Source organism: Siniperca chuatsi, linkage group LG14 (assembly GCF_020085105.1).
Source record: "Siniperca chuatsi isolate FFG_IHB_CAS linkage group LG14, ASM2008510v1, whole genome shotgun sequence".
Lineage (NCBI taxonomy): Eukaryota > Metazoa > Chordata > Actinopteri > Centrarchiformes > Sinipercidae > Siniperca > Siniperca chuatsi.
The window spans coordinates 1,935,088-1,960,072 of NC_058055.1; the positions used below are offsets into that span (position 1 = coordinate 1,935,088).

General features: G+C 39.2%; 1 protein-coding gene across 9 annotated transcripts; it reads left to right on the forward strand.

The window, feature by feature from the left end:
• The first annotated feature begins 810 nt into the window (after positions 1 to 810).
• Positions 811 to 24,682, forward strand: LOC122888338 (HMG box transcription factor BBX). 9 transcript variants are annotated; one of them, XM_044222672.1, is made up of 16 exons: positions 818 to 955; positions 6,111 to 6,188; positions 9,005 to 9,176; positions 9,317 to 9,574; positions 10,750 to 10,954; positions 11,035 to 11,102; positions 11,303 to 11,377; positions 11,936 to 12,016; positions 13,808 to 13,873; positions 16,413 to 17,262; positions 17,413 to 17,545; positions 18,136 to 18,287; positions 18,508 to 18,597; positions 19,142 to 19,336; positions 20,012 to 20,204; positions 20,512 to 24,682. In XM_044222672.1, the coding sequence occupies exons 3-16, from the start codon at positions 9,018 to 9,020 to the stop codon at positions 20,588 to 20,590; spliced, it is 2,604 nt and encodes an 867-aa protein (XP_044078607.1). In that variant the 5' UTR covers positions 818 to 955; positions 6,111 to 6,188; positions 9,005 to 9,017; the 3' UTR covers positions 20,591 to 24,682. The 9 variants fall into 9 exon arrangements, with proteins under 9 accessions (XP_044078610.1, XP_044078607.1, XP_044078611.1 ...); XM_044222670.1 differs by lacking the exon at positions 818 to 955 and adding an exon at positions 4,636 to 4,759; XM_044222678.1 differs by lacking the exon at positions 818 to 955 and adding an exon at positions 4,636 to 4,759 and having other exon boundaries at positions 18,508 to 18,582.
• The last annotated feature ends 303 nt before the right edge of the window (positions 24,683 to 24,985 follow it).

Here is a 24,985-nt window from a genome sequence, read left to right on the forward strand (position 1 = left end):
AAGCAGGGCCCCTCTGGCTGTTCCTAAGTCCTGATTTAAGACTAAAGATGACCAGGCTTTTGCAGTCAGGGCCCATCATAGTGGTCTGATTTTATTTAATTTTTTGTGCTTAATTGTTTTATCTTGCTTTTCCCATTAAGCATAAAGCACATTGTAACTGTTTTGCTTTAGAAATAAAGTTTATTATTATCATTATAATTTGATTGATTCAATTAATGTCAGTGCTGTTAATGTTTTATTTGGCATACTTTACACTCATGTCATTTTCCAGGATTTCCAGCACTGGCAGACTGCAGATTCTGTATTAAATGAAGTTCTGCAACCTATGCAGCCAAGGTGCATATCATCATTGTGACCATCTAGTCTTTTTCAATTTAAGGTATTCAGCTGATCACCTCTTCCTGATTAACATCTATATGATACAATCAATCAACAAGCAGGCTGCTCAGAGACACTTTGACAAAATGTATCAAACTTGCAAGGACAGTTAACAAGACCCTTTCCTATCTCTTCTAAAAAAATAAAAACCTAACCCACTAAAGTCCCTGTAGTGCTCAAAAGATTGGACAGGCTAGTCACATTCTTTAGGAGATTAAAAATACACCATGAAATACCACAAGGCCAATGTAGTTCCACTACCGAATACTACAGACACACACTACGTTTATATTATCGTTATTTTGTACTGTTTAGGCCTAAATTTCCCACACGTGTCCTCAACATTAAATTTGAGGACGTTACACTAATCTCAAAACACTAGAATATGACGTCGCTTCTCATTGGTGAACTCGAACTGTCCATCAAAAGGAGTGTCCACTCACATACAGCATTACATGACGGGGTGGATATTTTCAATGTGTACAGTATCCTGCAAAACTGTTGATAATTTCACGGCTAAAGCTTTTAAAGAAGATTTTAGCAACTAGCTACTCATTTACTGCGTTGCTACTGACAGGTATGTACTGTTGAACTACCGTAATACATTTCTGTAATCATTTTTATCAGTTATCACGCGCACAAACACCCAGGAAGCTTATAACAAGTAGTCCACTGAGATGGATTGTAACGTTAACCAGCGTTTAGTAAGTCGTTATCGGGGTTTTCTGGTGTAGCCCGCACCTTTTCGGTGACCTTTGTCAATCGGACAGTGCTTAAAGATAAAGTTAAGTCAGGGATGTTGTTAGCAAGTACAGGCCAGTCTGGGTATGAGCACTTTGCAAACCGGGGGAGGGGAGGGATATATAGCAGAGATGAGAATTTTCTCCTACCTCGAAGAAAACGAAAGTGATTTTTATTACATTATATGACTGAACAAGTCTGTATTTCTGCCAGAATTAACGCATCATGGTGTTATTTTTGTGAGTTGAGGTCGTTCAATGTGTCGACTTCGCCGACAGTAACATTCATCATCTAGTGAAGTGCTGCGTTTGTGTACCACTGTCAATATAGACGGAATAACCAAGAAGACTTCCGGTTTACATTCTGAAAATAAAAGTATTGATTTGTTGAAGTTATACTGGATTAGATTAGATTAGATTAGATTCAATTTTAGTGTTTTTGCACAGAGTGCAAGTACTGAGACAACTAAATGCAGTTCCGCATCTAACCAGAAGTGCAAAAAGCAGTACAAAAGTGCAAAATGTATAGAGGTAATAAATAGAATAGGCAGTAAGGGGTAGACATGAATACACAGAGATATATAAAGTATGAACAGTATGACCATGTGCAGCAGTTTCAGTAAGAAAAATAGGTATAAGTACAAGTATAGATGGTAGTATAAATATGAATACACTATAGGTCAGATATATGCAGTTTGGACAGTAGTATAATTATGTAGTGGTATGTAAGAGCATATATAGTACAGGTAAGTGTATGTACATTGTGGCAGTAGTTAGTAAGTATGAGCCATGAGCCATGAGTCAGTAATCTCCCACTTTATATTATGGTTAATATGTATATTTATTTAAAGATTTCCATGTCAGTTATTTGTGCTGTTATGGTTACTGAAAATGACACTCACTTATTCACTCAGTTCTGCACAAGCTTCTACACGGCTGCCACTTTTCTTGAAAAAGAGCTCAGTTTTGTCTGCTTCACCCAGAAGTTTTAAGGGGCATAAATTCACATAAAAAGACTAGATCCACAATGGAAATTCATTTAGAGAACATAGATAATAAAGCCGCAGATGAAAGGAACCTGCCAACATGGTGATAGCTGTATTTTCAAACACAATACATAGGAAGCAGCATGAGTAGAGACGCTCCAGAGCCAATAAAAGCTCAGACTGAGCAGTAATAACCAAACAGTTTTCCAAACTGCTCAGCCTCCTTGAAAGATCCACCATCACCGCTAGCCCAAGGACATATAACCTGTAACCACACCTCCAATCACAGATATAACTGGGGGGGGCAATAATAGCCAGGTGTAGGATTTCCATGCATTGCAGTGCATTTCTTGCATTTCATTTTCACACGTTTGAAAAAGGGATTAATGCTCTGCTAACCACTTGAGCAACACACCGTTAAGCTGGAGCCTACATCTCCTGCAGCACTGGTGTGGACCAATTTCATCCAGCAACTTTTGGAAGAAACCAATACAAGACTACATGTAGAGGGAGGTGTTGATGCCAAGGTCACCGAGTTTGGTGATCAGTTTGGAGGGGATGATGTTGAGTGCTGGACTGAAGTTAATATGATATAGTATATAATATGAACAGATTTGAAACAAATATGCAGATAACTACTAGTTTGCAGAATCTGGAGCGACGCTGAGCCCCACATTGTGCAAAGATGGTGGAAATACTAAATACCTAAATAATATAATTGGATAGTATTTCATGCAAATACTGTTTAATATTTTCCTAATATACATTTCTACTGGCAGAGCTATTTGGTACGGTGTGTGCAACAACAATATATCTAAGGCTGGAATTTACCAACAAGACAGAGCAGGCATGAGCCCTGGGGCCCCAGACCCCAGAGCGTCTCATTTGGCTTTTGTAATTGCAAATTTGTTACAAATGTTGCAAATTTAAGTACAATGGTATAAGGCGGGCCAGGTAGTATTCTTCCAGCAACGTAGTACTGGTCTCTGGTCTCTGGTATCTAAGGAAGCTATCGTGTTTAGTCCTCTGTGTAGTCTGAACATGGAGGCAATAGCAAGTCTGTGTCTGGGGTCCCTCAAAGGTTAATTATACCATTGCTTTCATCTTTCTTTATATTTTCTACTTACTGTGTTTATTGTTATGCACCAATATACCAAGGCAAATTCCTTTTATGTGAAAACCTTGGCAATAAACCTGATTCTGATATTTTTGTCATAGTTGCTACACAATCTATTGATACCCTTAATATCGTATTCTATTTTAGATTATTTTTATTTAGTATTTTATTTTACTCTTAAGATCTAATTTAAATGTGTCTTTTTATATCGCCCTGGGTTTCTTTTATATCTTGTCTTAATGCCTTTTATGTCATATCTAAAGCACTTTGAATTGTATGGAGTCAGATCATTCTCATTAATAATGAAAGCATACAGAAGGATTCACAAATGTATTTCAGGAATTATATATAAAAGACTCTGTCCACATAAATATTCCTCAGTGCACACAAAAATATGTATCGCATGTAAATGCAAAACAAATCCACAAATAAAAAATAGGTTCACAAATATTTCTTGTTTTAAATAAATGTAATAGAAATCCACAAATATATGTATTTAAAAGTATTTGCAATTTTCAACAAAAACATATTTGGATGTTGCTACATTCATATACACTGTGTTGTACACATATAACATAGACTGTTGAACCTGCATTACAAGCTGCTTGTCGCTTGTGAACGTCACTGCGTTTGTGTGTGGGTTCTTTGAGACTCCCCTGGCTTGATTCACGAATGCAGGGAATTATCGGTAGCCAATCAGATGGCTCCTTCCACTTCAGCCAACTGTTCCAGGCGTCTGCTAACGCTAACGCTAGCCTAGCTTTAATGCTAACCGGTGCTCATAATACATCTATGCCGGCGCTACGAACTAGACAGGCCCAGGACGAGAGGCTTTCATTTCCCTCTTGACGGATTTTACATTTATATATAACGATAGATATTTTTGTGTGCATTGAAGAATATTTATGTGGAGTTATTTATATAGAAATCCTGAAATACATTTGTGAATCCTTCTGCGTGCTTTCATTATTAATGAGAATGATCTGACTCCATAGACTTGCCTTGTTGTTGAAAGGTTCTACACAAATAAACTAGCCTTACCTTGGCTAAATAATTACAACACCAGGCTTACTTTAAAAAATATGTGTTTGGGATGTAATACAAACGCTGCTTTAAAATACGTTTAGGTGGAGGGCTTCTGAGACAATGTATTATTGAGACACACATCATGTACTGTATATTCTAATTAATGTATAATAACCATCATATCAGAGCTGAATGACACTAACCTATAATACTAGGCCATGTTTGCCAGACTTGGAGGAATATCTGCTTTGTCGATAGAACCCAGTCATACTCATTTGTTGGGCTCAAGTTTTCCTGAAAAAATAGAATTTGAACTTCAACGCTTTAATTGCTTTTATTTTGGTGACAACCCGCTGTGTTTCCGGTTTCCTCGTGTCTTATTTGGGTGGACTTGACGCAGCTGTGTTTAGAACAGCTAGTGCTGAACTGTTATGATGTGTCAATAAGTTAAAAAGGTGGACGGCACCAATGATGAGAGCCCCCCCCCCCGGTACCTGAGCAGGATATTAGAGGTTTGTTTAGACATTAAGGAGACGCTCATGACAGAGAACTTGTGGTTTTATTGATTTTCCGTTAAAACGCGGTCGCTATTTTCTCAACCTCTCAGTCAGTCACTGAAAATTTGTTATTATCGCTGCTTTGGACATGATGTCCGCCTGCTGGCTTTTCCCTTTGAATTAGTTAGTTTCCCATCGACATTTCAGTGATAAGCAGTGTTGTAGAGCATACATTGTTGTCACTGTTACTGTGTTGTTTAAATATTTCTTCCCTCCTGTTTGAAATCGCCGTGTAAAATACATGGCAAGGCAACTGTTTCTCAGTGAGGTGGTATGACTTGCCCCCCCTTCCTATCCGCATCAAATACATAGTCACAAACCTGCGTTGTATGTAAACGAACAGTTGCAACAGCACAAACAAGTATTTTGATCACAGTTTAATCTCTGAGTTTTGTCAGCAGCTGTTCAAGAAGCTTACACTGTTTTGGAAACCATTGCATTGCTAAAACCGTGATACGTCCAGTTAGCAGGCTGTAGAGCTAGCAAGCTAACTAGCTACTTTTATTCCTAGTAACACTGCTAGAAAATGGAGCTAACAGTTACTGCTCAGCAAAACATTGCCCACAGATGCATGTGCCCGGGCAGAAAATCCCCAGTTTAATTAATCATCGTGGAGTTTTTTCCCTCGGAGTGGGAGACATTTCGACGACATTGTCATCGTAGAGTTTGACAGGAGTGAAATATCCCCACTACTGTACTGTACTTGGGGTTTCTCCTCCAAACCGAAGCAAGATGGACTCTCAGTCGGCTTGTCTGTCTTGTCAGAGCTCAGCTCGACATTTTACACGGAGATGAAAATGTATGCTTAGAGGTAGGAGCACATTAGGCAGGCAGATGGATCGTTTATTCGCATAGCTCGCACATTTTGGGCTGTTATTGTGCGGGAGAAGCGTGATACAGTAGCTCAAGACTTCACTCCCCAAACAGGCAGTCCGATCGGGCATCAGCAGTTTCACCTGAGAACACAACTAAATCTCTGCGCAGCAGAATACTAACTGCAGCCGTGCCTGCTTAATGCAGGCTGTATGATGTTGTATGAAATGCATCCAGTGGTCGCAGGGTTTTGGCCTACATGTTTTGGTTTTGACCACAAGGGCGGATCGACTGCGCGATTGAAGTGATCGGTAATCAGATCAGACAAAATGTCCCACCGTACCATGCAGCTGATGAGGGCTTGTGCTATGTAGAGTCACTCATTAATGCTCTGTTTGCACACTGTTGTCCTGCAGCCGAGCTCATGTTGTTGGAAAATTGTTGCAGAGATGAGTGTAATGCATGACTGAGAGCGGTGTCTTGTATTTTATAGGTCATCGTCATTGCATGACAAAGGCTGTGGCAGATTCATCTTCATCACTCATACAGCATTTCCATAGTTTTTTCTTCAGTAAGTATCCCTGTTTTCCACTTGACATCCATAAATCCAAACACTGGCATCTAGTGATGTCATGTGAAGAATGCAGTCATTAAATCATTCATTCATTGATTTGCTAATGTGTCATGTTTAGGAGACATCCAGAACAAGTGCACACACGTTGAGGAAAAGAAACAGAGGTGCTTAATTATCAGTGTTCAGGAATTCAGCTGATTATGTGTGTCGAACATTAAAATGCACTGCAGCTAACAACAAGAGAACATGGCTGTGAGAGGATGCATGTTTTTGATAGAACCCTCTCTTGGTTTTGTTAGAGAGACGTAAAGTTGAATACAGTGCATTAAGGTGAGAAGAGGCCGGGTGCAAGGTTCCTTTTCTTGACTTCTTTTCATTTTGACATTGTTAAGCCTAATGGCTTATGTGCATGACAGTAGAATAAGCTTCAGTCCATTAAAAACACACTTAAGAGTGCAAGGGTCAAAGATACACTGCCCATACAGCAAATCCAATTATTGTACTGTTGTGTCTCCGTGATATTTAACAAGTCTTCAATTCTCCAAATTCTTTCAAGGACATATTTCACTTATAAATCACTTTACATAACTACTGAATTGATTGCCTGCTGCAGTTCTTGAGGTCTGTGGCTAACTGGCCTCTTTCCGTTGTGACTTTGTTACTGTTATCTTTTTCACAACAAAAACTTGCCAAGGAAAGCTCTAAGAAGCACAGAGTGCGTTAATGATCTTGTGCAGCTCTTGTAGTGACCAGTGACCAGTAAGAGCTCGTTGCCCACTGGTCAACAGCAATGACTAGTAGAAGCCTGTTTTCTCTGTACTCTTTTTGTCAGATTCAAATCATTAGTTGTGGGATGTTTTCATCCCATTTACAGAGCCAGAGTTTTTTTCAGCGCGCACACTGAACGGACAGCTAGCGGACGGTGAGGAGATATACGCTGAATTTGACTAAAAGACGTGTACTTTTCATCTAGTATGGCAGTACAAACAATTATAGATGTTTATGTAATATATGTTTGCCTTAACTTTGGGGACACTAACTTGCAGAAAAGCAAGTCTTAAATTCCCATCATCCTTCATGCTACATATTTATATTTTGGTAAAACAGTTTTTGATTTTAACCCCAAAATGGTCAAAGCTCTGTAAAACAGTGTTGTAATTTAACCTAATTCTACCAAAGTGCTAAGATAGCTGTAGTTACTCGTTCTTTTTTCTACAATTTATGATATTAGTGGTGGGTGGTATTGTTTACATGTATTGTTGATGTGTTGGAGATTTACTCAAACTGCATTGAGCGCCTATTGCCTGCAGCTCTATGTCTTACTGACTTAGTGTGACTACATATTCTTCAACCATTTTACTTGGGAATATTTCAAAGTGATCCTCCAACAAAGTGCCAAAAATGTCCCAAATCCCGGTGACTTGAGCTGCGCCTCCTGTAGCTGCTTCATAATAAGAGCAGTCAAGTGTGTAGGAAAATAAGGCATGGATGAAAATAATTACAATTGTCCTTGATTGTAATGATTTCTTTGCAATCCCAGTGAGACATTCTCACCCACCATGTAAGCCTTGGCATATGTACATCCACTTAATATTGGTATCAATTCTTCTCATTGGTGTTTCAGTGCTGCTCTGTAACCTTGTAGACCATGATATGATAGTGGGCAGTATCTAATTCAATATCTACGTCACTACTACGTCCACCAGCTATAAATTCCATCCTTTGCAGCTGTGTTTCATGTTACTCATGGGTCCCACAGTAGTGGGGGATCCTCCAAGGCAAGTTAAGGGAGAACATTAGCATAGGAAATGAAGGCTAATGAAATGATGGTCAGTGGGGGCATAATTTGGCTTCTTTACCTGCTTCCTTGCTCATGTTACAGTAAACCAAATATAGACAGAAGCTGCAATTCAGAGGTTTAAAGAGACTTTTAATCTTCAGTTGTTTGTTTTTAGCATTCCTACGTTCTTTCACTACAGCTGGAAACCAGTGACTCTTGAAATTCAAGAGCTCAACTCATTTTGCTAATTACTTTTGATAACTGTGTAAGTACATCACTGTAGGTTAGTTCTATTTACCATGTTATGAAACTGGGTGCTTGTATTTCCTGTTTTTGTTAAAATAATTTTTAAAACATTTTAATGTTTAGTATTTGTGTATGTATAAGAGGGTTCCCACAGGAAAGAATTGGTCTCTAATTTTAAGACGATGTAAAATGAAATTTCATTAATTAAACATCATTTCTATTTAATATTAATCATTATTGCTGGTATAACAGTGTTACTTGGTCTGTCTGTAAGACTGAGGTCATGTCAGGAATGACACAACGTCTATAGACATGGTCACATTAGTGCAGCCACCTGTCTTACGATAGGTGTTCATACAACGCCAGTTCATCATTCATGAACTAAAATAAAGGAATGCTCCCCAGCAATTAAAACAAATCTGCAAATATCACAACTAGACACAGCCAGGTCCAGCTGACAGTTGGAATTGTAAAAGGTTAAAAAAAATAGGTCTTTAACAGTCACAGCAGCAGTTCAGTTGCAGTCAAAATGTGATTACTAATATCAAATTCCATACCCATTTTGCAAACCTGCTTGAAGTCATTAAATGTTCTGCCCAGGTCATGCACATTACCCGTAGTTATAATCACACTTGCAATTAGAAACCTCTACTAACACTAACTAACTATTTTGGCAGCAGGTTATCTCTGCTTCCATTAGATAACATATAACTAATGATGCATGTTTTCACTGTGCATGTTTTGTATAGACACGGTCTTATGGTGTGCCCACTCTGTTGTCCTTTAGGTGCGATAGTACCATGAAGGGCGGAGGAAGGGGTAAGGAGCCACCTGTTGCAGGGGAGGTCACTGGCAAGCGCCCCAAACGCAAATGTCTGCAGTGGCACCCACTTCTCTCCAAGAAGGCTCTGGATTTCTCTGAGGAGGAAGAAGAAGAGGATGAAGAGGAGCTGGAGAAGGTGAGTGTGTTTTATGGCTTCACAGGTCGTTTAATCACCTTTGTCCATGAACTGAACAACAGATCTGTCAGTTTATCACATAAATGGGACAGAAAACATGGTGCAGCATTGCATCTAACGCTTTATGAATTTGTTATCAGCAGCCAGTGCTGTGTGGCCAGGACCAGGGGTCACAGATGCAGTGTGGAAGCACAACAGAGGAAGTGGAGGAGGACTCGAATGAACAGCGGGCACGGCGGCCAATGAACGCCTTCCTCCTCTTCTGCAAACGGCACCGTTCCCTGGTGCGGCAGGAACACCCTCGCCTGGACAACCGTGGGGCGACAAAGATCCTGGCTGACTGGTGGGCTGTGCTAGAGCCCACAGAGAAGCAGAAATACACTGACATGGCCAAGGAGGTGAGACTGCTCTTTGACTCTCGCATCCATACTAACATTATTTCTAACTCTCACTTACAGAAGTAACTTGTCAGTTTGGTACATTATTTTCAATTATTTAAAGAGCTGGTACAACTTTGTTGGCGTCAAGCTGGATTGTCGTGTAGAGCTAAACGTTACTTTGAGTTAAAGTACTATTCCTGCTTGTAAGTAGCAAAGAAAAGCCAAAGCAAGAGAGAGATGTCCTGCTGCACAGTGGTCCTGTTTTGTTGAGAGTCAGATGGACATTTTAAAGACTTGTTATGTTTGTTTACTTGCCATTTGCAACAGGAAAATTTTATGTGACTGACCTACTGCAATATTAGGTGATACATGTTTTTTTCTGCCATTATTTCTAATATAATAAAGAAAAAGATTTGATCGGTACAGGTCGGCATATATGTTAGAAGGTGGCAAGGAGGCAATATTGCATCAAAGAGAAGAATCACCAGAACAACCGATTTTAAAGGCCCTGGAAAACTATTTTCCCAATCAGCTTCTTACTGAGTGATGGGATCCTACAGAAACATAAAAGCTTCTGCCGAATGTGGAAAAGTTATTTCACATAAGCAATTTCTGGAATTGTTTTTTTCCTGTTCTTTTCTCACTGGTTTGAGGTGGGCGGGTCTAAGTTGGAAAAAGGCGAACTTCCATGCACCAATCACAATTTATCCAAATTCAGCTGTGTCTGAAATCACTCCCTATTTATTATATAGTGCATTGTATTTAGTCCTCCACTTTCATTGAATGCCCGAATTCTGATGCTCTGAATCAGAAGTTTCAGAAGATGATCTGAAGTTTATGCACTATATAGTGCCTCAAAAATGTATACATGGGAGTGAAGAAAGTGGTGTCCATGGCAAGAACACTACTTTTTACTTACAATCTCACGATGCAATGTATCGCATTTGATATATGCGAAAATTACAATCATGCAACACTACACCAGTCCTGATGAAGCAGATAGCTGAATTCTTGACTGTTTAACTATTATAAATAATACCTAAGGGTGTTTTTTTTCATGAACTTTAATTTAGATTGTTGCTAATTTCAATATTTAATGTTCTAGAGAACTACTTTGATTTAGAGTTGATGATTTGAAACCAGGGGCTTTAAGGTTTTGCTTGTAACCAAATCAGTTCTGAATGTTCTTTCAGTACAAGGATGCCTTTATGAAGGCAAACCCGGGCTACAAGTGGTGTCCCACCACCAGCAAACCAGTTAAGAGCCCTCCCTGTCAGCCAGTCAGCAACCCCCGCAAAAAAGTTTGGTCCTTCTCTTCCAACTCATCCAAGGACTCCACCACTGCCAAAAAAGTGCCCAAAACTGACAGCGTGCCACAGTTAAACTTTGCCATGGCAGGTGTGTATAATAAAAGATTGTTCAGTGACAACATGACAAAATGTAGGATTGTTTTTGTAACTACTGTCATTCTTTGTCAGATCCTACAAAGATGGGAGGCCTTAGCATGCTGCTGTTAGCTGGGGAACATGCCCTCACAAACAGAGAGGTAGGTCGCTGTAGGAGGACACCGATGGGTGCATCCTTGTAATGCACCAGCTCTCCAAAAGGTGGCCTGAAAGACTAATCACTGATGTTAGTTTTATCTGTAGCCCAAAAAAACGTTTGTGTTTTTTGCATTATGCTTTTGAATGTTAAGAGTTTCTTATTTAACAGACTGACTAACCCCAGTATTGTTTACCTCTCTAGATCCCTTCCAGCACTAAACCTAGTTTACCTGACACAGCTAGCGAAGGGAACTCCTTTCCAGGGGATGAGGAAGAGGTGTGTTCTGAGGCTCTATTTCTCTTCTCCCTGTAATCTGTTTATTTAAGAGCAGATACTTTAGGTTGTGTTATCTCTCTGAAGCGGGTCACTGATGTGGTCTGACTAGATGGAGATATGTGCAAAGTTAAAAATGATCTAGTAAGACCTGCATTACATACATAACCATTTACAAACAACATAATACCTTGTCCTGCACATGGTGGGTTGCAGTAGACAGTGGTGGAAAGTAACTAAGTACATTTACTCAGGCACTGAGTACTTAAGTACAATATTGAGATACTTATACTTTACTGAAGTATTTCCATGTTATGTTACGTTATACCACTACATGTCTGTGGCCAGACTACATGTCTGTGGCCAATATTGTACTTTTTACTCCACCTCCATTTATCTGACAGCTTTAGTTACTTTGCAGATTATTAAAATATAACATATAAATGATGTATTACTATAGATTAAGCAGTATAGAGTAGTAAAAAGTAGTCCTACCTTTACCAGCTGCATCATTAAAAGCAGCAGAACTGATTTGTTTTTGCTTACTCTTTCAATCTACAGATGTTGTCTGGGACAATACCGAACAGAGTGCCTGACATTACTGAAAGCAGGGTCAAGTCTGCCCTTTCCCCACTGGCAGAGGTATCACTGAATTTCATTTCATGAATGATGTTCCAATTATCATAACTGAGTTATTTTCTATTCCAAGACTATATCCACAACCTTTCTAGTCACTTTGTATCATGACAGTATTGTTAATATGTATAGATCACTTTAAAACAATAGCAGACATTTTGCCATGTCATAGCAGGAAAAGCACAGGTTTAATTGATAACATTAAAAATGACTGCATTACATTTAGGTGAGCTAGATATGCAATGTGAGTTCCTCCAGTGACTGCAAACACAAGATTGACTTTATTCAGTCATATTACTTCTTGGTAAAACCAAAATCATCACTCTCTACGCAATAAATGGCAAGAAGATGATGCATAGCCATTTTAGCGCACACAAGGTATCACACAATCTAACAGGCAGTTTGATGCCATGCTTCAACAAGTGTGCTTTCAAAAGATGAGAAACGTTCAACTTTCAGGAGGAAAGCACCAGATGACGTGAGCGTCAGTCAGTCACAACAAACGGAACACTAGGGGCCTGTAGCACTAAGTGAGATCAGTGGGTTATCCAGCTATCTTTGGGCTTAACTCATGTTTTCCGGTATCACGCAGCTTGCTCATTTTTAACCAGTGTAGAACACCATGGGAACCTCTGCTGCACGGCTAACATGCTCCTGTTCAGTTCAGAGGACAGCCTAGCTACTGACCCATCAGATCACTGGGAAAATTGAGTCATCATTCCTACCAGATTCGGACAAGAGTTTACAGTAATGTGATAAGTAATACGGAGCGATAGATTTTTTTTAATTGATCAGTCGAATTACTTTGCTCTTCTAGCCTTTCCATGTTGTCCTGTCTGGTTTTAAACCAGTGCTTCAAAAACACAGGGGGATGGTTCTTTCATCCTGCTTTTACACTCTTATCCATCACTGCAGCTAGGCGACTTTGTGATGATAATTAGAAATAAAAAGTATACCCTCTGTTGTCTTTTTGTTAGAAAAATAATCCATACACTGTTAATTAGCTGCCCTGATTAGAAATGCAACATTTCAGTCAGATGGACCTTTTCACACATTATCAACTTTTCTTCTCCTCTCTCCTTTCCTCGCTGCTTTGGCAGCAGAAACACTATTACATTATTTGTAACTTTTGAATAGTCGATTGTTTGGAATTGTTTGTTCATTATCAGACAAAAAAGCAAAAATCCTCACTCTATACTAGGCATATATAATAATCCCCACACTTAGCCTGAGCCTTACTTTTGATTATTTGGACAGTATTTCTAGTGTTTCTACAGTTTCTTATTCTATTTTAGCTATGTGATTATGTTGTTTACATTTCACCTTGATGAATATCAGTTTTTGCTGTTGCTATAACCGAATTTTCCAGCTGGTGTCACAGTTGCATCTCATAATATTAATTACTTATGTCATTCATGATTATGATGATGTCGCTTGTAATTAACTACTCCCCTCTTTTACATTAAAGCACTCATAGCCTGACTGGAAAACTCAGAGTTAACAGAGCCAGTTGATAGCAAGCTTAACGATACCGGTTATCCAGGATGTTGTCAGTGAAGCCAGGTAACCCAAAGAGAGCCAGACTAAATTGAACTTGCTTTGTGGTACAAGCCGTAGGTTTATCTTTCCTACAATAACGAAAGACATGGTGAAATTTGTTGTAGAAAGTAGATATTGCTGTGTGTATATATGTATATAATATATACGTGTGTATATATATATTAGTGTGTGTGTGTATAGCTGTGTGAACTCATAAAAACACAACAGGTGACAAAGCATGTTACTGTATGTTCACAGTCATCTCTTTCTGCGGCACCTGAAGGAAAACCATGCAGACAGTCCGCTCTCTTCCAGCTTGCTGAGGTAAGGCATTTGACACTTTGCACATAGTTGAGTAACACATTGCAGCTTTATATAATGAATGGTGAGAAAACATCTGCTTTACCTGATTGGGCTGTAACATCAGTTATCTTTACCATCGCTTGTCTTTCAAGTTAGAGATTGAAAATGTGACAAAGCTGACAGATTGCCTGTTTGAGTGTGCTCGTTGCAAGAACGAGCTAAAAACGTTCAGAATCTATGAGTACAGGCAGGTGGGTTCATCCCTCGCTCACGCAGCACTGCAGACTTTTAGTCTACACCCACTTAATACGTGGGTCCCACCTCGGTCTCACCTTGTGTAAAAGTTTAGTTGAGATTGGACAATTGGCTCCTAAAACAGCTTTTTCTTCAGCGAGTGGGGCCCATAGCTCAGATGACTGTGCCTACACTCAGAATCTGGAGTTACGGTAAGTAACTAACGTACCTATTTCGTATAGGCTTCGCCATCTAAGGCTATCGCTAGTGGGATAAGGGTGAAGCAGCATGTGGTCTGTCTGGTACTCACAAGCACAAACACACACCCACTTCACGAGAAATCAATAACCAGTCCATACCTCGCCAATGCGTTGTCACAGCATATGCGCACAGATGGCACAGAGATAGTACAATACCTGATATTCACCATGAGGGAATAAAACTGGAAAACAAATTAGAACTACAAACGCATACTGCTTGAGAAGTGGAGATGACGGTTACACACTGTAACAGTCCAGCACGGAGCAGAGTAGGAGAGAAAACAGCTCTCCATGCACTGAGAGGCATGCGGGAGAGCGCACAGTTAAAGCCCCCAAATAACAATCACTTTGACAAAACACTCAATACAGAGTGAGTCATCCTGCAGATAGAAACAAATAAAAGAGCAGGGTTAGAGTTAATAGATCATTAGAATAGTTAGAATTAGAATATGTCATCGTTCAACTCAAACATCTTAAGATATGAGTGGAAAGTATTGTTCTTGCAACGGCATTCATGTGCTATTCTACTTCAATTCATTTTTATTTATATAGCGCCAATTCATAACAGAAGTTATCTCATTGCACTTTTCCTATAGAGCAGGTCTAGACCGTACTCTTTATAATATTAATTACAGAGACCCAACAAATCCCACCATGAGCAAGCATTTGGCGACAGTGGCAAGGAAAAACTTCTTTTAAGAGGCAGAAACCTCGGACAGAACCAGACTCAATGGTGGGCGAGAGAGAGAGAGAGAGAGACAGAGAGAGAGACAGACAGAGAGAGAGACAGACAGAGAGAGAGACAGAGAGAGAGACAGACAGAGAGAGAGACAGAGAGAGAGAGAGAGACAGAGAGAGAGAGAGAGAGAGAGAGACAGAGAGAGAGACAGACAGAGAGACAGAGAGAGAGACAGAGAGAGAGAGAGAGACAGAGAGAGAGAGAGAGAGAGAGAGAGAGAGAGAGAGAGAATGCAAAGACCACGTAGAATTTTTTTTTATATATAGTAGAATACTAATTGTAGTGTTAATATTAATAAATTAGTAATAATAGGAATGACAGCTATAGGAAGAATAATGTCAGTATTAGTAACAGCCAATAACAACAACTGTAGCAGCAGTTGTCGAGCAGGAACACGGGGGCAGCAGGTGGCCCACAACCACAGATCCAGACTCTGCAGCTCTGAAGGCAGAAATACCTGCTGAAAGCGACAGAAGGAGAGAAACGAGAAAGCACAAAACTACGGGAGAGAGATGATGTTGAGTTAGTAACATGCAGTAATGGGATAAAAATGCATACAGATGGAGAAGAGGAGAGAGGAAAGAGGTGCATCATGGGAAGTCTCCCGGCAGTCTAGGCCTATAGCAGCATAACTAAGGGTAATAACTGTAAGTGTAATAACTACTTCATTACACTTTAAGAACAAATATTACTTGGACTACAGAAGATTGCAGATGAACATTTAATATCCAGGAATTCACATTATAGACACTACCACTGACTATCCGTGTAACAATGTGGCCACAATATAGCACATAGACCATACATCGGTCCAGCCATATACTAGGTTTTGACCTAGTCTTGTTGTCCTTTAATCCATATACTCAACAGTAAATTTTATAGTTGAAAAGGTGTAATGAGCGGCAAAATTAAGTCTTTACTGCAGCTTATTTAACAATGCACAGTGACAGAAAGACAAAAGTTCACATATTACAACTGTGTCAATTATTGGCATAAATCTGATTCTATGTCACATGACAGTCATTAATACTATCAGTAGATCCACATATAAAACTAAATAAATGTCTGCTTAGAAATGGTAAGGATTTGTCAATGGCACAATCTAAAGCAAGTTTTTTGTCACCAATAGGAGTAATAAAGCATTTAGTCATAGCAAGATTATTAGAAAAAATAGAGGAAAGGATATATACAATGCAATTAGACATTTCTGATCAGTTAAGAAAGAAAATATTGAAATTAAATGTAGAGATGTATTATTAGGAGCATAGATTGTTGTCATTTTATATTTGTTTGTTTAACATTGAGTTTTTTTGTTGTATTTGGTAAGATGTGCTTAGCATCTGAAGCTGGAAAGATGGACACAGTCGTATCTCAGCCTGAGGACAGCTCCTCTACAGCCTCTCTCCAGCAAACTACAGTCAAGTCAGAAATCGAGGAGGAGAAAGCAGACACCGATGACTGTCGTACCTTCTCTCGCGCATCTGCCCTGCTCTCCTCTGTCACTTCTACCTCCACTGATGCCATTCCCCCACAACTCAGCAGCCAAAATGCACGTGTCAAAAACAAGAGCAAGAAAAAAGAGGTGACCAAGTCAAATGATAACGATGAGATCATTTGCTCAGCAAAGAAGATCGTCAAGAAGTGTAACCATGCAGAATCAAACGTGGACAGTGTGTTCAGTACAATTGAGGCAGTGGCCAAAGGGACCTGGAAAGACACAGAGGAGAAGCCCAAGAAGAAGATCCAGAGCAGTCCTAGTGGTGGAAACTCTGGTGTGCCCAAAAAGAAGAGCAAGCCCAAAGTCAAGACCTTTGTCAAAGACAAAGAGGAGGAGATGGAGGATGACAGTGGGCAGTATGCGCAGTACAGTTCCTCTGAGGTGGAGATGAAGGAAGAGACGACTGAAGTTAGTCCCAAGACAGAAGCAGAAGAAGCAAATATAGGAAGCACGGACCTTCAGGGCAGCATGGCACAACCCCATCACTCCCCCTGCAGCCCCTCACCTGCTAAACTCAAAGAGGAGGACAAGGGGAAGGAGAGGTCGAGTGAAGGGGCCTGTGAGTCCAACACACAGAACCGTGGCTCCAGGAAATCAGAGCGGAGCTGTAAAGGCGCATTGTATAAAACCCTCGTTTCTGAGGGAATGCTGACTTCACTGAGAGCCAATATTGACAGAGGTATCCATTTTGATTCAAGGTCGAACTGATTAATAAATGTAGGATAAATAATGATTAATAATGTATCCATAATCCAGTCTGTGTATGTTATGTAGTTAATGCATATTAATGAATGAGTTTTTCCTGTTTGTCTGAATTGTTGTACTGCAGGTAAAAGAGGTGCTTTCCGTGCTTCTGATCATGATGCAAACTGGAGTGATGACAGCTGGACAGTTTCTCAGATGGGAACTAATAACCCCAAGAAACTGAAAAAGTCCAAGTCCAAAGATGAATCTTCACAGGGGTGAGTCATGTCTCCTCTTATTACTATGTTGTACCTTTCTGTCTAGCATATAGTACAATCATTTTCCAGAGTAATAATAGAATGTGTCATTTTTAGCATTCTTTCCTTTGGTTCTTCTTTTCATGTTTTCTGTTTAACCTTGTAATCTTACCTTGTATTAAATGTACTATGGAAGATCTGAGGTATCTGACAACATAATGTATATTGTACATCCACTTGAATCTGTTAGTTATTCTTAACCCAACTAACATCAGTCAATAATCATATTTCTTGGATTTAAAGATACACTGCTGTTCACATGTCGTGATAATTTAGTTTGTCGCAATTAAGCCCCATTCGGACAGGATTTATTTCTCTAAGATTTTAAATGTGGCAGCTTTACAGCGGCAATGTGTTACTTAAGTTATACGAGCCATGGTCAGAATAGCCACATTTATGAGAATAAGACCCAGGTTGAAAAATACTGGAATTTCCCTTCGTAGATGGATGGATAGATGGATGGATGGATAGATAGATAGATAGATAGATAGATAGATAGATAGATATTGAGTATATGCTCACCTATGTAAACTCTGAACTTCACTTGTCAGCCTCGGGAAACTGGAGGAGGAGTTTGAAAGGAAGTTTAACAGCCTGCCACAGTATAGCCCAATGACATTTGATAAGAAGGGGACTGCTGTCGCAAAGAAGAAGAAGACCGACAGCTCCACTGTCCAAGAGGAACTCTCAAAAGCCGGAAAAGGTAAGAACAAAATCAAAGATTTCTCTACTTAATAAATACAATGACTGTTCTTTAATATCCCCTCATCTCATCCATGGCCCACTCTGCACCTGTTTGTAGAGTCATGTTTTCCACACTTGTGGTGTTCAGGACCAGTTCTCTTTGTTAAAACGAAAACATTTGGACTCCATAACATAGCATTTCCATTCTCTTTTTTTCTTTGTTTTTTTTGCTATATCAGGGCCATCTCCATCTCAGAAAAAGACTTCATTCCACAAGATTGTTAGGAAGCATAAACACAAAAAGGACAAACCAGGTGCAGTGGACAAAGGTGAACTAGAATGTTGATGTTTGTGCATTTTAAAGCAGGGATGTAAACATTTTCAGAGGTATTTAACAGATTCCTTTAACAGTTACCCATTACGACATTTTCTATACAACAGTTTGGATATGTAGTTTGCTGCTTTAAAATCCCTTTTGGTGAAAAAACAACTTGAATTACAGAAGTTACCTTCAAAGCACAAAAAAGGCCATTATTTGTAGTAAACAAGGCTGAGCTACCCAAAAGAACAGTCTATGTACTGTAGCTCATGTACTACACTCACATTTCAATTTGTACCATTTATATTATAAATAAATGGATATATTCAAGTAATATTCATTGAGAATTAGTTGTTAGGCCTATGTGCAAACAGTACACTTCCATCTGGTTAAATGACAATGATACTAAACAAATTAATAGAGAAGAAGAACTGTTGTCTTTGTTACTTACCTCCTTGTTAAGAGGACTGAAACAAATTTGTGCCATTGATTTTCATTACTGCCTATGTGCAAAGGTCAAATCAGTGAAATTCTGAACCTTTTCTCCACAACAGTGGTACAGAGTGATTCCACCATGCTGGATTCAGCTTCTAAAGCCAAATCATGTGCCCCCGTTGCCATAATGTGCCCAGATGTCCAGGGCACCACTAGCATGGAGATGCTAGTTGGTAGCCAGAAGAGAAAGGCTAGGAAGACCAAGATCACACACTTGGTGCGCACTGCTGATGGCAGTGTGTCTCCAGCCGAGGGTGAGTGATGAATGATTGATCGATTGATCAGTGAGTGTGGGATTAGAAAGATCTGTCTGGCTCTGTCTCTTGTCCATAAAGAGTCTAAAGTTTTAGTTTAAATTATACATGTGCTTTAAATGGAACATTTTGAAGATACTGAATACAAAATGTGTTACTCCATAATTTGTCTCATTGAATTTATGGTCAGATAGTCTTTTTTTTAACTTCTCAGCCAGTTCACTCTTCCTTTATGAGCTGTATTTTAAGAACATGTATGTACTAAGGAAACTGGAGCAAGAGACAAACTGTCTAACAGCCTAAAGTACTTCAGAGCCATCATAAAGAGTGACATCTTCAAAATCGGATGACATTACAAAGTGTGTGTAAATTTGATATTATACTTGTGATGTATGTTTTGTTTGGATGGGAGGTACCTGAAAGGACTCTGCACGTCACTTTTAATACCTATTAAAGTAAATAGATACTAATTAGAATGAGTAAAAAAAACAAGTAACTAGTTACTTTTAAGAGGTACTTTTCTTAGCATGGCAGACACTGATGTCTCCTAAAATGTTGTTTTTTAGTGAAAGTATTAACATTTTAACTTCCTGTTTCAAAAGAAATGCAAATGAAACTAATGTAATTTTTAATAGTGTTCCTGAGAATTGTAAATGTTTTTTTTGTTTTTTACAGAGGACAAAACTAGGGACCTGAACCAGGAACAGGATAAGAAGCCATTACCCCAACAGAATTTATGCAATGAAAAAGGGTGCTACAGTAATCCCAGAGAAGAGGAGGCAGAGAAGAGCACCGTACCGCAAGAGCTACCTGCTTTCTTCAGCTTGGCAGCCCTCGCTGAGGTAGCAGCCATGGAAAACGTTCACAGGTAGATAGACAATATGAGTGCTTTTCATCTAACCTCCTTGATGTGCCCGTTCACAGTAATGTTAAGTGACTTACAAACAACCGATAGAAGATATTATAGGCTGTAGAAATATTTAGCAAAATACTAGTGACAATAAAAAGATCTGCCTCACCCAATATTGTGCTGAAATTGTCCATTTTCTAAAATAGATGCCACTGCTAGCAAACTTAAATGCAACTGTCTTAGACTTCTGCTTGTTGCTGATGTGTGACTTCAAGCTCTGCAGTGTGAAGTCTACTATTAAGTCTTCTTTAATGTCCTGTTTCAGAGGCCAGAGAGTCTTGGCTGAGAGTCAGAAGAAAGAGCTTACCCAGACTCCAGTCCTCATCTCCTGCGCTGATCAGTGAAACTCTACTGCTGTTATGAAAGGCCACAACACGGACATTGGCAGTGGAGATGTACTTTCCTCAGTGGTAACCCCACGCTGAAGGGAGACTTGATCAAGAAAGTTTGGACAGACTCCACCTTCCCCTTGTGGTGAATTTGCTTGAGCTCGGGTTCATGGGGGGAAGGGACCCTCTACTCCTCCTCCTCCTCCTCCTCCTCCTCCTCCCTGCTCCCCGCTATCTCAGTGTTTTCCCCCGAAGCCTTCCTTTGGTTTGAGGAAGGATGCCTTTCTGAACTCCTCTCATCCCCCTTAGATGCCCTGTTAGGGCCTGTGGAAGAACCAAGCTGTCCCCCAGTGCATGGCTTCCCTTAGAGATGGTTGTCATGGGTTTATTGTATACCGTTTTGTCATATAGAGGCCATTTTTAAGGTCAATTCTTGCGATTTAAAAATAGCATTTTAGGTAGGGGAAAAACCCCAACACTGCATTCGTTTTATAGACGAACACAGCTTTCTGTTACCTTTTTACCTCACACACACACGCCTACTGAAGAGTTCCCTCCACCTCTGGTAGAATACCTCTGTATTTGAATAGCTCTTGTCCCTTCCATTCCTTCCAGCTTCAACCCAAAATGACTTTAACCAGGGTAAATGATCATGATGGATAGACTCCCATTACCAACTACTTGCTGAGTGTTTCCCTGTGGTACACTAATGTGGTGTACTCAAACTACGAAGAAATCATGGTTGAGTATTTGATATGTACGTTAAGATAATGCTACTGTAAAACAGTATGTGGTAGCTACAAATAATCATGTTAGACTGAATGTGTAAGAATAGACCTGTGCATACCCTTGCATCTAAACTGGAGTTGACAATAGCTGAGGGTGTTTGTTTGTCCTGTTTATCCTTAGGTTGTAGGTTCAGTGTCCCTGCCAAGCTTATGAGACAGTAGGTCGGCTTAAAAACTGCTTCTTGTGATGGGGAGATTGTGTGAAAGTGATTCAAATATAGCCTTAACCCTCCCACCTAGACCCGCTTTGTCACCACAAAGCCCTCAACCAGCTTGTTGCTCAATGCCATCACAGTCCTAAAGTCCGTGTAAACATTTTTGGATAGTGAAATGCAGTTTTTGTTTTGATACTTGAGCTTATTGCAGTTTGCGTAGCAATTAGAAAGGTTAATTCCTTGTGTGCAACTTATTTCATGGAATAGTTGTTTTTATTTTGTTTATTACGTAAACACTGCACTAATTTGTAGCTGAAGTTTGAGTTGCTCTTGGAAGAGTAATAAAATGCCTTGTCTCCACTGATCACAGTGTTCTTACACCATAGCCTCTCAGTAGTGTCTTCAATGTCCGCGGGACCTGGCTAAAGCCAGCTGCAAGCTCCAATGTAAAGATCAGGAGTTTGTCAGTCTAAATGGATTATTTGTTTTATGAAATTGTTTTATACTACATGTCTCATAAAATGAGAAATTTGGGTAAAAAACACAATACAGAAATCAAATGTTTTGTTTTTTCTGATTTTGTGCAGAAACAAAATATTGATTTTAATGCATTGAAATCGGACCACGCTATGCTATGGTTCCTCTCAGAGCTAATGGAGACAAGGCATTTGACAATAATTTCCCCATTTGTTTCCTATTGGCCTTTTGAGATTTTATTGCATTGTAATGGTCTACTCAGAGGTCACATGTAATCAATGTTTTGATTTTTAGAAGTATTTATATTTAGATGCAACCTTGTGTTCTTTATTTTTGGCTTTGTTTTATTAATGTTTGGTCAGAATCATTCCATTTCCATGCCTCTGTCTTGGCCATACTTTTGTTTACAGTTTATCAGTTGTAGTGAGGAAAAGTAAGAACAGATGCAGTTAAGCTGCAGGTTTGTTGTCTTCCCAAGGGTTGGTGGACCCTGGAAGAGCTGCCACAGGCTAATGGAGGTTAACTGAGAGCTACACAGACTCCCCAACAATACCCCTCACCTCCTCACCCAGCAGCCTTTTGTTCCTCTGTGTAGACCAATACTTAATTTATCACATTTTAGATACAATCACATTTCTAACTTTTATAGCTCTTTGTTTTCTATTTGATCATTCTTCTGTTAGTGTGTGCATTTATAATGCTCTTTTAAATAGTACCTCTTTATGATCTTCAATGGTTTTTCCTGAGGTCAAGTTTACTGGATTAAGAATGTTGTCAAAAAAGATCAAGCTCATAGACGACGAATGCATCTATGCTTACCTGCTAAGCAAACTGGCACTGAGATAAAATGCACCGTCTCTAGACAACGAGCTTGTCTTTTCACCTCTGGAGGTGTGTATTTGACTGCGACTGCATCACCATTTCTTGGATATGCGTTAAGATGTGCTCAGACTGCTTTCGGACACTTAATGACAGGACAGACAAATAAGAAATGAATGGGTCTTGAAGAATAAATGCGTCTTGAAATAGTATTTTTCCTAAATCAAGGCATTGTTACATGATAATAATGTTTTGCTTATGAAGGCCCTTGTGTGAAAATAGTGCAGCATATGCAACAAATCAATAATTCCTCTCTAAATTTGTCCTTAAAATCTAACAAACTAACTGCAAATGATTCCCAGTTAAGCTTAAGGGAACCACAGTATGCTTGAGGATAATCCTAATAATAAACGGTATATATATTTTTTCAGATATGAGAGAAAGTTACATCACTGATGATATCATCCAGGCAGTAAACTGTATAGTTCTTCCACTGGTGGACATCAGTGTAGTTCTTTGCAAAGACAAAGAAATTGTCTTCCCCCAAAATAGAGATATATTTGCGTATAGCAAGTGAGTTTATTGACATTTGCCAAAGAAAAGGGAAAGGTATATTCAAATGGAAATTCTGTTTAAAAATATAAAAAGAAAACTAGCATAACAGTTGCACTGCATTTTCTAGGTGTGTAAATCTTCAGGTAACAATATCAGCACAATTCATCCTGTGTATCTAATGGGATTTCCTTGGTGTTTGAGCCAGAGTTGGAATGAAGTGCAACAAAAGGGCACCACTCAATGCCTCTTTTAATATACAGTATTTGCACCTTATGACCCAAACCAAAATGATCATGGTCTTTGAAGAAAATATATAATTTTTACCCACTCTGTGGAAATTATGCATTTTAACTATTATATATGCGAGAATCCAGTCAATAACAAATCCACACATCTACCAAACAGCCATAATACTCATTTCCCCATCCCCTCACTTTTTCTATCTAGAAAATGCTTCTATAAAGTTGAAATTCCTATATTAGTTACTTAAATGACTATAATACCCTTTTGTGCTAGTACTGTCTTCTTGAATGTAATCATTTTGTACCTGTATTTTTCTAATTCAGTCTTGATTGTACTGTATGTATGCTATGATGGTATACTGTTCCTTAGGTGCATAGTTCGTTACAACCAACAGTTCTCATGACAGGATAGCTGCTGCGCTGTGAACTCAATGGAAATGTGTGGAGTCCAAAGGACTTACTGTACCATGTGAGCATCCATGAGACTGATAACTGAGAGATTCTTGCATTTTGAGTGGTAGAACAATACCTTTGCCTGGTTTGCTACTTCTTTTTTCTTTGCAGTAAAAGTGAAAGTCTGTTCAGGACAGTTTATAAAACAGGGACGCTCCTGCAATCAGATAGAACAATTGAATGCTTGAGTTTCAACTTATTTATTACTGTTCCTTTTTATAGGTTTAGCTGAATAAAAAACAATAAAATATACAACTGAATATGCATCCATTTATACATGAACATGTATAAGATTATCTACCCTTTACTGGAATGTAGATCATGGCTTCCTTTTTTGTGAAGAAGAATTTATGTTATTGGTAATCATCATGACAGATATGGTTTTTTTTTTGTTTTGTTTTTTTTATTGTTACAGCCCAGTTGTTAAATGCAGCCATGCCTTACTGGAACCCCTGCTTAGTGAGGGATCCCTCAGCCAGCCACCCGCCCCGCCCCACCCCACCCACAACTCTTATGTCATAACACTGTTTGCTGATGCAACTATTATTCCTTTTACACTTTCTGCTGACGAAACTATTACTTCTTGAACACCTATTAAAGTAACATCTATTATCTGTACATCTGTGTGAAAACATTTTGTTGTTTATGCTGATTTGTTAAACACGTTGCTCTCATTGAAGTGAAATATTTCATTTATGTCACCGAATGTTCCATAATACATACAATCAGAAGTAATTTCATATTTATTTATATTTCTTACCATGGACACTTACACAGTGCTCCACATATAGCCTACATGTCTGAACATTTAGTGTAGCTCCATGTATTCAGTATGTGACATCTGGCTCTGATCTGTGTGGAAATCTGTGCTGTGGAATCTCAAGCCAACAGCAGGTTATTTTTTCACAAGCACTTGTATTA

Bases quoted from the DNA above. Each gene is read 5' to 3' on its own strand.
- LOC122888338 (XM_044222675.1), top strand. From the start codon at position 9,018: ATGAAGGGCGGAGGAAGGGGTAAGGAGCCACCTGTTGCAGGGGAGGTC. The intron at 13,874-16,412 runs GTAAGGCATTTG...GTATTTGGTAAG, and splicing joins CTCTCTTCCAGCTTGCTGAG to ATGTGCTTAGCATCTGAAGC. The intron at 18,288-18,507 runs GTAAGAACAAAA...TTGCTATATCAG, and splicing joins ACTCTCAAAAGCCGGAAAAG to GGCCATCTCCATCTCAGAAA.